The 16,411-nt window shown below is 37.4% G+C and overlaps 1 protein-coding gene across 2 annotated transcripts in view; it reads left to right on the top strand.

Moving 5' to 3' along the window:
• Window positions 1-16,411, top strand: part of LOC129574390 (protein N-terminal glutamine amidohydrolase) — an 84,267-nt gene that overhangs the window by 15,894 nt on the left and 51,962 nt on the right. Inside the window, exon 1 of one of the 2 annotated variants that reach the window (XM_055456373.1) lies at window positions 16,083-16,116. The exons of the other annotated variant lie outside the window; for it this stretch is intronic. Coding sequence (XP_055312348.1) covers window positions 16,100-16,116 — 17 coding nt within the window. The 5' untranslated portion in view covers window positions 16,083-16,099. Of the gene's footprint in view, window positions 1-16,082; window positions 16,117-16,411 lie in introns of those variants that run through there. 2 annotated transcript variants of the gene reach the window in all.

Genomic DNA, 16,411 nt, shown 5'->3' with positions numbered 1-16,411 from the left:
AGGCGTTGAAGGCAGAAAATAGAGAGCGCATCTCAATTTCAGCCGCGTTCGTCCTTTCGAAAATGTCTAGTGTTTGTACAGTACCGAGAAAGTGAAACGATATGGTGTGTTTTTGTGCTGATGTTGATGGTGCTTTTCTGCATGCAAATGATACTCTCACTCACACTATGTGTAAATGTAGCAATGGATATGCATGTAACGTGAGAGATGTGTAAATTGGAATTGGAATTGAAATAGTCAAAGTTGTTATTATTGTTCACGCAGCGGTGCGTTCTATGGCATTGTATTTTAGTGACTGGTTCACTTAACCAAATACACACACGCTAGCATATCATGTACAAATAATGAAATTACGATTGAAGCATTACGAGCAACAACAAAAAAAAAACACCCGAACGAATAAGAAATAAGTGGACAAGCATTGCAGGATTCGGTTATGTTTTTTTGTGGAGGATGGGGTTGAGGTCCTCTTAAGCTAATTGAATACATTTCAAATGCTTGTCGCGACAAGCATTGCGTTTCGATGATTTTCACAAAAAGCGCTTTCCATTTGAAGTGTGTAACACAATTTGTTCGAGTGTCAAAGCGCTCGTTGGTGCCTTTTTCCTAGTTTTTCTCTACCATTTTGAAATGTGAGTGGCGTAACTGATGTTATCCACAGATTACAGGCCGCTGTTAACAGAATTCTATTTGGTGGAATTTTCAAAATCTTCAATTCTACGACACAGTTTTAATCGTATGCAAAAAAAAACACATTGCGGAATGAGGTTTTCTTTGACAAAATGTCGGTTTGGTTAAACCAACACAGAGCCTAGATTTTTAGTTCTGAACTCGAATCTGAGTTCCATTGGAGAATGAATTTAAAGAAAAAATGCCGCTAGTATTCTACTTTGCCTGTTGAAAAATCCAAAATGTCATCTCGGTTTGCTATTTCGGTGCAAGCAACAAGAAAATCACATTTGATTTAATGAGCCATTTTTCTATGCAGTAGATTATATAATTTGGCGTTGGCCTAACTGCAAAAAAGACGGCTCTGCGTCGACAAAATGATGATTTATTTCTCGATGCGACAAGACCACCACACATATATACGAAATGCAGATCGGATAAATGGTTGCCACCGGATGCACTTCGTAAAAGGTTTGTCGGTCGCAGCAAAATGCAGCACACATCGTAATTGTAATGTTGCATTTCATGGTGACTCCTAAGCGGTGTGAATACGGTCTCTTTTTCACTCGGTCTCTATCTGCTCTCTCTCTCTCTCTATCTCTGCTCCCGTCTCTCTTTCCCTTTCTACCTCACTATCTCTTCCTCTCATTCCGTCTCCATTCAAAATCAGCGCATAACTCAAAAGAGACTAAAGCTTCTCATTATTAAATAAAAATGGGGTGCAACATCGCAAACGGAAACTACCAGATAGTGATCTAAGTTCTAATTTTTTTTTCTCTTTTTCATATTTCGTTGCATTTGTTGTCACATTGCAATTTCATTTATTGTCGTTTTTTTTTTGCACAACAACCATTCATTCAGTGCATTTCAGTCGTGAGTGTGCGCGCAGCGAGCTCACAAGGCACAAAAATGAGCAATGAAACTGAAGACTTCGAATATATTGCCTTCCATTTTCCCGTCCTCAGTTGAAGGAATTTGTTGTTTTTTCCTCCATACCCAAGCTTCCTTTCAGAAAAAAAAAAACAAAATTCATCATGTGTTCACGTTTGCAATGAATGTTTACTTTGTTTGACTCTCGTCGTCTGATGTCATGATTCTGTGTGATTATTTCTGATACATGATTATAACTTGATGTATATATATATTAACTTTGATGATTACATGTAGACACAGTTGTGTCTATTTAAATAGGGAAAAAAGAATATAGGGAACACGGCATGAAATGCATGCTATGAATCCGTACACGCGTGTTTGTTGCTCACAATTCTCGCTCAATGTTCTTCTCTTGCACATGATAAATGACACCAAGGCACATTCAGCAATTGGAATGCTACCACTTCTTCATCAATGTTTCTCCTTTTTTTCCTACATATTTTATCCTAAAATTGCGTTCACACTCTTCCATAACAATGAATTTTTTTTTTTGGGTTTAAATAAGAAATGTATGATTCCCGTAACAAAATTATACGCGTCCATTTCATTTCGGATTAGTCGTGTTTTCCATTTCACAATCTCTTGCGCGTAATTTTTTTTTAATCGGTTCTGTTTCTGCTGTTTGTGTCATTGTTCACGATCGCATCACAATTACCAGTTAAAATGGGCAAAATAGTGGAATGTGCGCACGGAAGCACATCTGAGTCGTTGAATATAATCGTGTCACACTAGAATTGTCACACAGCAAAAGGGACAAAAGCGTGGCTGCTGCTGTTGCTGCCAGTGCCGCGTCTAACGCATTCTCTTTCTATTATTCCTGCTAAACTCTATTCGCTAGACCTCGGTCTCTCGCTCTCACCTAACACATTCTACATAAAATGTATAATTTCTCTCACTCTCTCTCTCGTACATTTTTTTTGTTTGTTTTCGTTTTTTTCTTTAAGTTCAAGCGCTCGTCTCCCTTTTTCATCGTCAAATAATTCAACGATTATCCTATTTCTTTTTCAAGTCTTTTGAACATTTCTTTGGTGCCATTTGGCTGTCTTGTGCGCGTTTTGTTTCAGCTGTCACATTCATCAGTTTTGCACGACGACGACGATGACAGCAGCAACGACACAAGCACAATGCATATGAACAGGATCTCACTTTCTCCCTTTTTTGTTAGCTTTGCATATATTCCCTTCTCGCTTCGTCTTCGTTGGTCTGGAATTTCGTGTGCTTTTGCTTCCACACGACTACGGCTGCTCATTTGTCCCGCGCGCGCCCTTCGCAGCTGAAACCTTTCAATGCACTACGTCGTCACTTCACGTCCAGAGTACTGAAGCGCGACATAAAAACGACAATTCTTTACATCATCAACGAAAGAAGAGAGAGAGAGAGAGAGAGTGCCGGGAAAAAAATGTCCGGAAAAAAGTGAATAGCGAAAGAAAAAAAAATTGCACAAATTAATCTAAAAGAGAAACTCGTTTTTTTTCGTTTCTCTTCAATGACACTTGTCTAAAATAGAGCGAAATGATCCCAAATGGAAGAAAAACAACACAAACATATAGAGTGAAAGTACTTGTTTGCAAATATCTAAAACATGAGATTTTTTTTCACATCTTTCATAACTTTTTTCGGAACGAAAATGGCAAACATTCATCCATTTTGCCAGTGAAATCAATATGATGTAAACGAATGACTGCATCGCACATGGCCCATATGCAATGGGTATGTTTGCTTTTGTACATCTGATGAGTTTAGCTTGAATTTGAACTCTTTTTCGCTTTCTTTCTCTCTCTCTCTCTCTCTCTCTCTCTCTCTCTCTCTCTCTCTCTCTCTCTGTGCATATTCATCAGATGTGAATTTTGCTTGAGAGCGAAAACTTTGGCCAGTCACTTGATATAGTCAAGTTAAACATTGACAATGCTTCAGTGATCTTATCTCTGTTTTTCCCATCAACCTCTTGCATGCTTACATTTCTGCCTGTCTACCTCTTTGCCTCTCTGTCTCTGCCTCCTGTCTCCCTATTTCCATCTTCCTGGCTCTGTCTCTCTGCCTCCCTGTTCCTGCCTCTATGCTTCTATGCTTCTCTGCTTCCCTTTCTCCTTGTTTCCCTAGCTCCCCGTCTCCCCATCTCTATCTCTCTGACTTCATCTCCCTTTCTCCATTAGCCTTCCTTCTCCCCATATTAACGGGTGAATTCATTTAAGCGTATCTCTCTGCATTCATACACAACCAAACGCGTATCTAAAATTGCGATGCAGGCAAATAGTTTTCGAGATCTCTTTTGTATATTGCCCTTTTTTTGCTTTTTCTCCTCTGTATAAAATGATCAAAACTTTTACGAGAAAACTTTCGAATGAAATTTGGTTAGAGCTAACCGATTCAATGAACAGGACCGTTGAAAAAAAAAATGAATTTAAAAACTTATGATGCCACAAAAATCTAAGCAAAGAAAATAATTCCGAGATGGGCAAAATTTGCCAAGGTTGACCTATTGGCCTGAAGCTGCCTTGAGGTTACTCTGTCAGTCAAATCACTTATCGGTCGACGAAACAAAGTTCAAACGACATTTTGCATTTAATTAAAAGAGCTTTTATCACTTTTACGATGCTCTTCAAATGCCACTCATTGTTCGTGCTACCATTTTCAGCTCGAAACAAATAGTTTTGCAAAACAATTTCCACAATTTTCTGCTATAATTTCATCGAGTGAATGAGTTTTTCTCTTCGTTTCGCATCGTTCGAATATTGGATATCGATTCGTGTCAACCATAAATCCAGAGTTTAATTCGCATTTTTCAAAAGTAAAGCGTTGAATTTTACAGTTTTCAACAGTTGAACGTTGAAATTCCAAATAAAAACCAAACTGGTGTTTACTCTTTGGTAGAATTTCACTGTTGAATGTTCAGGTTCTTTCGGAATTTTGGTTTTTATTTTATTTTTTTTACTTATTTATTTACGGCAAATGTTTTTAACATGAACGCCCTTACAAACTAATGTTGACAATAAATATAAAATTTCTCTATTCTATTATATTTTCTTAAGAATTACGTACATTTTTACTTTACCGCAAACTTTGTTTGTTAGGTAAAGTATTGGTTTTACTAGCCAAAATTTCATGACATCTCCTCTTTCGGACCACTATAACGTCACGCCAAACTTGAAAAAGCACATATCTGTACACTAGGCAATGTAGATGGGATGAAATCCTATCGATCAAGACCTATCTACCCCCAAAAACATGTTGTTTACTATGAAATATGTGCAAAATAGCGATGTGCGTATGGCGTCGTTCGCGTTCGCGTACGCGTCCGAGCTTTTTGTTCGCCGATTATCTCAAAAAGTTGACAAGATAATTAAGATCTGTAAAAGCCAAAAGTTTTGGCATGTCGAGACAAAACTTCGGATTGATTTTGAGCCCATTCTGATCTGCCAATTTCGTACCATAAGCCTCCTGAGGACCTGAAAAACCTTGAAAAATGACACTTTTGTACGGGAAGTACCCGAAAAAGGCATTTTTCGGGGTTTCGATCAAGGCAAACTGCCATTTTTTTGCAAAAATAATGGGAGTCTGTGAACAACCGAACACCTACTTGCCCATAAATTTGGTCCAAAATCGACATTTCTTGAAATTTTCCTCGAAAAATAGACTTTTATATGAAAAATCACACAGAAAGCCATTTTTTAGGGTTTTGGTCAAAGTAGACTGATGTTTTTTTGCAAAAATAATGGGAGCTTTCAAACAACCGAACACCTACTTGCTCATAAATTTGGTCGAAATCAACATTTCTTGAAATTTTGTTCGAAAATGACACTTTTGTATCGAAAATGGTCGAAATAATTATTTTTTGAGGTAAAAAATGCTATGAAAAAAGGGTCCATTGAAATTTTGGTTAAACATTAAGCGGGAGGTAAACTAAATTGCTGCGGAGCGGTAAAGTTTGGATTACGTATGTAATTCGTTTTATTTTTCTTTGGTTTCTTGTTAAGTAAGTCATGACTTAGTTGTTTATTAAGGAGAATTTTTTTTGAAATTTTTCTTAAAAATATTAGTACTTTTGGCAGCTTTTAAAGGCGCAGATAATTTATTGTAAATAGATATTCCACGGTTTATAAATGAAAATGAGCCAAATTTATTGTTTGTCTTAATTTTATGCATGTCCGTTGCATGTCTTGTACTATGCTCATGTATATTATTTTTAAATTTGATATCAATATCACATTTAAGTTCCTTCTTAAAACATTTGTGTAAATTTGTATTAATTTCATATTCAACTACACTTTCAAAATTAATTATGCTATATTGTTTGTATAAATCTTCGGTGCTAATATTACCCACTCTGTATTTATTAAAAAATAGATTCCTTAAACATTTATTTTGTAGTATTTTAATTTTATTTATGTTTTCTTTTTTTGTTCCGCTCCATAAAGTAAGCAAGTAAATTAAATTTGAGTAAAAGAAAGCATAGTAAAGCATTAGTTTGACACTGTCACCACAAATGTTTTGGTTCTGCGCGGCGAAAACGGATGATCATCATTTTTTTCATCATTTCGGATGGCGGCGATTTTTTTTTGCTTCTTTTTTCTCGTATAAAAATGCAAACGCATGACATGAAATATGATTTATTTAGTTGGCCAGAACAGTCGAGAATGTTATATCTCGTTGCTCTTTCAACCTTCAACATCACCTGTTTCAACCCCACACTCCCTCCCACAAAATCCACAAACTGAGTGAGAGAGAGAGAGTTTAAATCGTCAAACACTTAGCCGAATGAATCATGTGGAATGGAAAAAAAATGGAGGTGGATTATTCCAGAGATTCGTTTACAACGAACCAAAAAAAAACGCAAGAAAAATTTGGTCCGAATGGTTTGTGTGAGTGTCATGCCGTAAATTACAAATTACATTAATGCTTTCACTCCGACACACTGACAATTGATATAAATTACATTTATTATCACTAACCGAGGTATTATATTTTAATAATTATCAGCCAAACACACAATGAACAACACACACACATACACACAGAGAGAGAGAGATATAGAGAGAGAATATACACCAAATATAGTCCGGACCGTGTGGCAAATACACAATACGGTGAGAACGCTCGCGCGCACGCCAGCACATACGAAAATTAATGTGTTTTGTTATGGAAAAAAATGGAGCGCAAAAGTGTAATTTTCATAGGATCAACAACAGTGGTCGTTTGCACTAGCTACTGGCGCTTGTTGACTTTTTAAATTAAAATCATTAGTTTGCCCGCAGTGTGCCATGAACTCGATGAATTTTTTTCACTCTCGCATTCCATATTTTTCTTCATTCTTGTTCATGCATTGTTGTTGTGTGCCAAACGAGAGAGAAAAAATGATACGAAAATGAAGAGTATATGCGAGTGAAACACCTTTATTGTGTTTCGCTTTTTGAATGCATGCACCATCGGGTTTTTTTTTTGGTGCTCTTCGGAACAAAAGAACTGTGTATTTGTTAGTATGTGGGTCTATATTATAGTCTCTAGAACGTTGAGCCCTTTTTTCACCCGCAAATATTATTATTAATGTAAAAAGTTTCGTTTGCTTACCGTCTATTATGCGATCATAGTCAAAGCACACACACAGGGAAAAAGAAGAGGAAAAATTCGGTTTTTAACCTCCATCCGCCCCAAAAATACAGAAGAATCCATCAAATATGCTAAATTGAGAAATTAACATTGTTTCGAAAGTATGCGCTCGTCCAAAAGTTTAACCGACACACATCTCTCATTGGCATCGTACAGCCATTTGTTGGTTGTCGTTTTTTTTCTGTCTGTTTTTCTAAAGCTGCGTGAGAAATTCGATGGAAATTATGAAAATCATTGCAAGGTGTAAAATCTTGGAAAATCTCCGAAAATCGGAGTCGAACCTTTTATGCATGGTATTTGCCTATGAGTGGACTTGAAATTCGTTCATTTTTGACTCTTCAGCAGTCCTTTTTTCCCCTGAGAGGAGCTCAAAAAGCCCTTTCGATACCTTTCTGTACATCATCAATTGTTCAAAATAACCTCTCGAAAGCCGTTAGTTTTTCCATTTCAAAAGTTTCGACCAAAGCTATGGTTGCCTACCAAAATTCCAAAATGGATATCCCATTGTCATGTGGTTTATATGTCGTTAATTTTTTGTGCTTCGTAGCCAAAGGGATAAATTGGATGCTGCCATTTTTCGGCTCCGAAAATACATGGCACTCTAAAAATTGATAATTCCTTCAATATAGTTATGTGCTGGGGGAAATAATAATGACATTCATCTCATTTAAACCACTCGCATATTCAATTCATTCAACAGCAGCAAGAACAGCAAGAGCAGTAGAATTAGTAGCAACATCAATATAAGCGATAGCAGCACATCCGAAGCAACAATAACAACAGCATTCAAATCATGAATATCTGATTGAAACCAATCCAATGCCCAAATCCAACCAATTCCAATTGCAAATGACACACAAACAATAAAAGATATATATTCGAATCAGTTCCAATCAATTTTCCGTCCCATTCATAATTGAAAGCGTCCATTAAACAACAAATATTTGTACAACTATTTCATTTGCAACATTTCCATTTGAAAAACCACTTTTCATTAAATGCTTGCTGTTGCTGCTGTTGCTGCTGTTGCTGCTGTTGCAATATTGTTGGATTCTCGTCGTATCGAGCCAAGCGCAATACGTTGTCGAACACATGAGATGGAGATAGAGACAATGGGTGAGCGAGAGCGCGAAAAAGAGCGAAAGAGAGCAGGAGAGTGAGAGAGGCAAAGTGAAAGAGTGAGATAGAAAGAGGTCCGAGAGTCGTGTATCATAAAAACTGCGTCAAATATGCAAATATTTGTAATACTAGAGTACGACACGCCGAACCGAATAGAATTTTGAGCAGAGCATTTCATTGAGCTCAAGTATTACAAAATGCTCGTGCGTGTGTGTATATGTATATTCGAGGCTATGGAGCGAATGGGAAAAATCTTGCTTCTCGTTGGCTGTATGTTGAAGCTACGATGGCAATTAGCTTTATGTTTGTTGCTGACATGCTGAATGTTGAAAATCATAACCTACAGTGTAGGTCCTACACTGTCAGGATTTTCAACATTTTTGTGTTGGTATTTCTGGTAATATCGGATTACCGTGAATTCCGTATATTACCAGAAATACCAACACAAAAATGTTAAAAACTTTTGACAGTGTACTCGAAAAATTGATTACAATATGGAACATTGCTATGATTTTGCGACAGACTCTGTACAATCAAATTTGGTGCTAGCCCAAGCAAGCCGATTGAATCAGCCCGATTCAAACGAATTACAATGAAGCGCATTATAGAGAAGGATACGTAAAATTAAAAGAGACAAAAGAGTGAAAATGAAGCGAAAGGAAGAAAGAGAGAGAGAGTGAAAGCCATCATGTCTTGAAAGGAACGGTATTTCACTCCAGAAGGACTCGTTCTGAATGAGAGAAAGAACGAATAACAAATGAGACTATGGGTAGAACCGTTAATCGACAATAAAATAGGATGCAGTGCGAAACGAGAAAATCTCAATTGGTTTGCATTGATCTCTCTCGTTGGGTCCATGTACGAAAATTAGCCACGTTAGGAAAATTCGGACGTAATTTTTCTTCGTTTCCAGTGTAGCAGTAAGCCACAAAGTCGCACCAGATTAACAAAAGAGCCGACAATTAGGCGAAGCCAGCGCTATCACCGCCGCAACACCATCTTTCCCTTCTTATTCATTCATTCATCCCATTTTTACTGATGGACAGAGTCATTGCCACAAATGTGAAACGTAACAACACCAAAAAAACTGTATATCCATAAAATGTACGGCGAATGTTGTAAAAAGGCGCAACACCATTCATTGTCTAACGTTGAATGTGCGAGTGGGTGGGGAAGTGTGTTGCAAAAATGTGAGAATTGCTGATAAATGTTCATTCTCGTAATATTTTCTTTGGTGGTTTTTGTGGCGCGAAATGAAAATTATGCATTAGCATCAGCAGCAGTAGCTGGAGCAACAATTTCGAGTCTACAATGTAGTAAAAATACTGTGAGCAGAGAAATTGACCGCATTCATTCTTTCCATTCATCCGAAGAACGAAAGTGAAAGAGATTCAATGTTGCGCGATATTCTTCGAAGCCTCGTAAATCCAAGGCGTTTTGTACAGTTTTGGAAATTGCAAACATACCAAATAATTGTTGGAAAGAACAACAACAACAACAACAAACCAGTTAGTTGTAAATGGAGTGAAGAGCAGAGTGAATGTGGTCGAAGCATATTTTCCAGAGCATATAAAACATAATTTAAAATAAACGAGTAATAAATAAATTTCATTGTCTTGTACGATACAAGCATTGGTTAGCTGAATCAACCCACCCTCTTCTGCCCATTCCAGCTCAAGGCAACTGAGAACGAGAATTGAGATAGTTGAATGTATGTTGGATGTTATTGGTGCAGCCGATGTCGTTTTCATTACACTGAGAGAATTGGTGAGAATGAGTGAGAAAGAGTGAGATAGAGAGAGATAGGGAGTGAGTTTCGGTTTGAATAAAATCCACTGCATGAGAAATTGAATGTGTGGATGCATTGTGTACCGAAGTACTGGCGAACAACACTGAATGAACATTAAGATTGCGCTTCGTATCGGTGTGATGGTTGGTATACGTTGGTTTTGGCTTTACCGCTGCCATCGTCGTCGTCGTCGTCGATCGAATGAATTTAGCTTTTCGATGGCGTTGCCATACTGGCCAATGATAATAAATTGTGATTGTTAAATACAATGAATAGAGAGACAGAGAGAGAGAGAGAAAGAGAGAGAGAGAGAGAGAGAGAGAGGGAGAGAGTTGGGCCGCAATTGTATTGAACATAACATGTAATCATTCACACTGGCCATTGAATGTGTGGTAACTACACATATTTCTGCCATACACACCAACTTTCCATGAAAAGCACATAAATCAATGTAAACGAGAGCTAAAAAAAAACAATAAGAAATACGAAGAACTGGCCAAAACACTAAGCATTTTGCTTCTTTGCACACCATTGCCATCGTCGTCGTCACCGTTTTTCTCGCTTGCCAAATATTGAGTTTGAGGTCGCAAAATAAATCGACATCATTTACCATGCGAATAATCCACAAACTTTCGTCGTCTATTCATTTAATCAGTGTGAAGCGCAAGTGTGAATATTTGCAGCATTTTTTGCTTCTTGTTTGAACGCAGCCAATACCGAATTAATGTTTGGACTCATTTCGGGCAACGCACACACAAACACAAAAAAGCGGGCAGCACATTGATTTCGGAAAAAGCTCAAATCGTCCATAAAAGGACAGTTTCTTTTGCAAACTACCAAAAACATCCAAATATAGTAAAAAAAAAACTGTTTTGGTGTTAGAAACTTCCCAGCGAGTCCAATCATTTGTATGCAGAGGATGATCACGTTAGAGGAATTGAAGAAAATTGAAGAGTTAGAAGAAGTTTTTTAAGGAAAAAAACAATTTGATTTACGCAACCATTGATGTACCGACCTTCTAATCGGAATTCCGTTTCAAGGAAATGAATCCTCCGTTTTTTTTCAGCAAAAAACACATACACAATATGGCCTTCCAATTTTGCATGCATGGCACACGACTATTACATACCCACAGCTAACTACATTTCTGCGGCAATTCAGTTTTAGAACATGTATAACTAATGCGAAGCCATTTCTTTTCTGCTCGTTAATGCACAATATTTCTTGTAAATTCTAGCTATGAATACTATGAATACTGGATTATTCGCTTCCATATGGTGTATTCACTTCAAACGGATCTGAAATTCGAGAGACAGTTTCAAAAAGGAAACAAATTAGTTGCTGGCGGAATATGATATCTGCCACTGACTTTGACATGATGGAATCTATTTTTTGGCACTATTTTCTGTGTCCTCCTCCTTCTTCTTCTTCTTCTTCGTCTTTTTTTTATGGTGCAGACGTGCAGACGAAACTTTGACGATGTGAATCAATGAATTGAAGCAACTTCAACATCATTAAGTGGTTGGATGAAAACAATTTTCCCAGTTTTCAAGTCACTTTTTTCTTTGTTGCTCCATTCCGGTACATTTCAGACGTTTGATATGAGCACGTACGCAAAATATATGATGATATTACTACTCGTTTTGGAATTTGTATAATCAAACATGAATGAGAAGTGAAAAGAAAGCTCACTGCAATAGACAAAATGGCATTTAGTGAAAGTTCACCGAAAACGAAACACTAAAAGAGCAAGGAACGATATGTGGAGAGAAAAGGAGATGAAGATAGGGACTATGTACTCGAGTTGCATTTTTGGAAGACAAATGCGAACTTGCATGGTTGCGTGCAATCATTTGGCTTTTGATAAATTTTATTAATGGCAAATCATAATTCATTTCCGATTAATCAAAATCGAATTGGCCATTAATTTTCGAAACGATTGCACAATGCATCACATTCAGCTATGCCATTCACTCGGTGGCCGTTTCGACGTTCATACTGTGTTCGTGTGTGTGAGAGAGAAAAAAAAACAAGGGTTTTCTCAGTGTGTTCTGTCTCGATCTTCCCCTTTCTCTTCTTCTTTGCCTTCAGGTTCTATGCTTCTCTTCGCCTCTTCTTTTTCCATCTTTTTCCTCCTAGACTCTTCTTGTGTCCACTGTTTCTTATCAATTTCTTCTTGTCCTTCTTGTTCCACAGGCAATTGTCTCTCCTTTCTTTCCTCGATATTTCTCCAGTCCCAGCGAATCCCATCTGACCGCCATGTTGTCCCTTCTTCCTACCCAAAGTCATTCTACTTTCTTGTTGTTCGTTCCTTTGAAAAGGAATTTTCTTAACACAGAAAAACTCGACTTCAAATGCCTATGCAACGAACCGTATCAACATAATATAGAGAAAATTAATGCAAGAGGTTAAGACAAAGCATTTAATATATCCAAATCCATGAGTATGTCAAACCAATGGTTTATAGAAACACGTTATCAGAGGTTTTTTTTCATTCTAAATGTCAATTAAATTGAGGGAACGGAAGAGATCTTTTTTTTTCGTTTGACTTTTTGAAATGCTAAAATGATTCGAGATGATATGTGGAGCACACGTGTGTTTGAGTTTATCATGAAAAGTGTCGTCTACTTGATGGATCTCGAAGATAAATGAGTTTGAACCGGACAAATGAACCGTAATTTGAAGGAAAAAATGGTCAATTCTCGTTCACAGTCATTTTAGTGAACTCGCTCACTACGAAAACTCGATTTATCCGATAAACTTCATCCAAATCGTAGTGACCAAAATAAAATGTTGAAGGATGAAAAGAGCAAACTTTTCTACACAAAATGCACATTACATTTTCTATGGTTCACAACCAATATATCCACCAATTTAAGAAAATAAATGTCATCTTGATTCGTTCGTTCATCGGAAACTAATTGAATGCAATCACAATGAGTTTTCGAGATGCGATAACGATGCAATCATGTCACAGTTGACCATAATTATGGCCATTTCGATGTCGATTATGCCAAAGAAGCGATTTTATTGTCATCCATTGTGTATGGGTCATAAAAAAGTCCAGTCGCTCTAACTTATTTGACAATAAAAGTTAAACAATTGCATTTTTTGTGTGAATAAGTGACCTCCCCGGCCACCCGATTCAAGTGCATTAGTGTTTTTCAAATTGGTAAGCTTCTGCACAAACTCTAGCTAGCTATAAATCAACCGTTTTCTCCTCTTTCATCTCGACCACGCAGCATGATCTTTCGAAATCACTACCATTTCGTACGTAGATTCTACGTCGTAGAATTTCGATTTATTTATCAACGCATAAATGTGAAACACGTATTGACTGCATCCCCACACCGTCTTAATCTCTTCAAGTTATCATAAAATGGTTTGATTCACAACCGAATCCAAATTGCCTTTTCCAATGGCCAATGAATAAGCCTCACTCGCTTGTACTATGTATGGATTTATGAAGTATTTAGATTGCATTTTATCGCTTTTTTCAATAAGCTGAGGTGTATGTGTGTGTCCCTGTCCATGTTGATTCGCAGAATAATCTGCGGCAGATTTCTCTCAGCCATGCTTGTCCGAAAATCTGAGGTATTCTCGGCCTTGGTCTGTATCTCTCTGTTGTTGTGCGTCCATTCGTTTTGGCTGCTTTTTCTCTCTCGTGTTATGCCCATGATGATACAATGCACTTGGTCGTGGTGGAAAATTGGTTTGCATGAAAAGCATCACATTGAAACCAATTGCAATAATTGGCTTTATTTTCATGTTTCAACAATCACTTCACCTTCGCATCAATCAGTGGCCGTCAGCTTTGCAAATAATGAATGGTTGTGTTACTTGCTTTATACACAAGCAACGGTGAGGTGACGGCTCTGATTTAATACGAACATTTTTAGGTAGTTGTATTGAGCTAAGAGACCGTATGTGTACTGAATTTGCTCGAATTACAGTACGGTTTTAACTGAAAATCCATATTGATATGGTAATTTCCAGCGCAGAGCTGGAAAAAACACTCTGTGTGTGCGCGCACGTAACTAAGAACGCACACACAGTAGATGTGCGGTGCACACAGTGCTTGTATTTTTGGTGTACGTGCATATTTACATAGATTCCGCCAAAATTTGACAGTAGAACCGAAATCTATGTAAATGTGCACGTACACCAAAAATACAAGCACTGTGTGCACCGCACATCTATTGTGTGTGCGTTTTTAATTACGTGCGCGCACACACAGAGTGTTTTTTTCAGCTCTGTTCCAGCGAATCGTCGGGATTAATTAGTTCCATCAGATTATATTGTAATTTGAAATCGTTATTCACATTGCATTGCTTGGAAACCACCTTACACCATGCCACGTCATCACTCTCACATCAAACTAAGGCAGTGGTTTACACTGTTTCAATTCGATGCAGAATTTTTCCCCGAAAAACCAACACACACAACAGTCACGGTAAATCAATTCTCGTCAATAGAACATATTTTCATATCTAATTTTTCAGAGTAAAGATTTAGAGAATTGATTTACCGTGGCTGTTGTGTGTGTTGGTTGTTCGGGGAAAAATTCTACATCGAATTGAAACAGTAAATCAATACAACTATCTAAAAATGTTTGCAAATAATCTGAGATTTTTCTGAAAATAGTTTTTTGTCTGTGATTTTGAGATTTTTGTTATTGTTTTTTTTTATGTTTCGAAAACACTATTCGATCGCTCTTTTCAGTATATTGACAGTGGATTCATTTTTGATTTTATTGCATCGACCATTTGAAGGAAAACCATTGCTGTCTAATTAGTTTTGATGTTATTTGTTGATTATGAATCGCAAATCCGTGCACACAAGTCCGAACGTGATGGGCTTTTTATTCAAATCGAACGATATCATAAAACCAATAATTCATAAAATGATGCCCAGCACGTCTAATGCGCGCTGGCAAACAATACTCTCTCTCTCCCCTCTCTCTTTCTCTCTCCCTCCCTCTATTCATTAAGAGGTAGTTACAGAGTGTGTGAGAGAGAAAGCCTACTCACACATCAATGCTACTTCTCGACTGGTAGTTATTGTTGTGTTTATCATTATTTAGATGCGATTAACTGCTCCAGCTGAGTGAGCACACAATATACCCAGATGAACGAACAAATATGTATTATTTTATCAATCAATCTATTCATCGGGTACATCGGGCTCTTGTTATTGGGTCGGCACGCATCGCTGTGTGTGTTGTTTTTTTTGTTGTGTCTCTGCTGTTGTTGCCCTGTGTCGCCTTTGTTGTTGTTTGTTGTTTGCTCATTATTATGAAACTGGTAAGAGAATTAGAGAAAAAAAACCATATTGGATAGAACTCTAGGCAGTATGAACCTGAGAAAAAAAAGAGAAGACTCTGGTGTACTTTTCTCTAATTCTTTTATATCTCGAAAAAGAATTGATGGTTGATTAAAGGGCAATTTTCCATCGCGTTTCAGTTTCATTTCCAATCGCGACATAAATAACTCGGCCATGAAGGGGCTCAACGGGTAACCGATACTAGTTCCTTTCGTGGTTTTGTAAAATTTCTGTCTAAATTGAAAATAACTATGCGACATACACATTCTCGCGGCTCTACTGTATAGAGAATCATATAGTAGTTGTGCAAGAAAGAAGAAAATGAGAGAGTTCGCGGTTTGCTAAACATGTGGTGGAGAGTGAGCACGGAATCGATGAAAGTGACCATAGCATCGAACTGATTAAGAATGTCAATAGACAGAGCAGACTCGATGCGTATGAAAGTTATTACATCGAGAAAGAGATAGCACCATTGAATGCGGAAAGCGGGAACATACAGTCCTGCTTATTTGCATTGATTTGATGCGGCGAACGTTTTGTTGTTGCTGATTCAGCTATTTTTGCGTTGTGTTGGTGTGTTGTTGTTTTTTCGTATCACAAATCACCGGCAAAAATCGCGAGTCGTGTCAGTGCTGATGATGAACGCCCGTTGAGCGTTTCGAAATGCGCATTCACTTTAAGTAAGTACAATTGTGTATCTTTTGTGCTACAATAGCAAAAACAATAAGGTGATTTCGATTTTGTGTTTACAAAAAATAAGTGTTTTTGCGTGTTCAGTTAAAATGTCATTCGTGATAAAAATGATTGATTGCGTCAATATTTCCTAGTATTTCGCATAAATCATACATTGTCGATAGAAAATCACAAAACAGAGAACTTGAAATTACGTCGAATAGCAACAGCACAAAATGGATGGCATTCAAACAAACCAAAGAAGAAGCAACAAAAAATGCGAGAGAATCAACCGAAACTAAA

Source organism: Sitodiplosis mosellana, unplaced genomic scaffold (assembly GCF_009176505.1).
Source record: "Sitodiplosis mosellana isolate CC-2019 unplaced genomic scaffold, AAFC_SMos_1.0 Smas_scaffold_6162, whole genome shotgun sequence".
Taxonomy (NCBI): domain Eukaryota; kingdom Metazoa; phylum Arthropoda; class Insecta; order Diptera; family Cecidomyiidae; genus Sitodiplosis; species Sitodiplosis mosellana.
The sequence above is the reverse complement of the archived record's forward strand: the minus strand, read 5'-3'. Positions and strand labels throughout refer to the sequence as shown.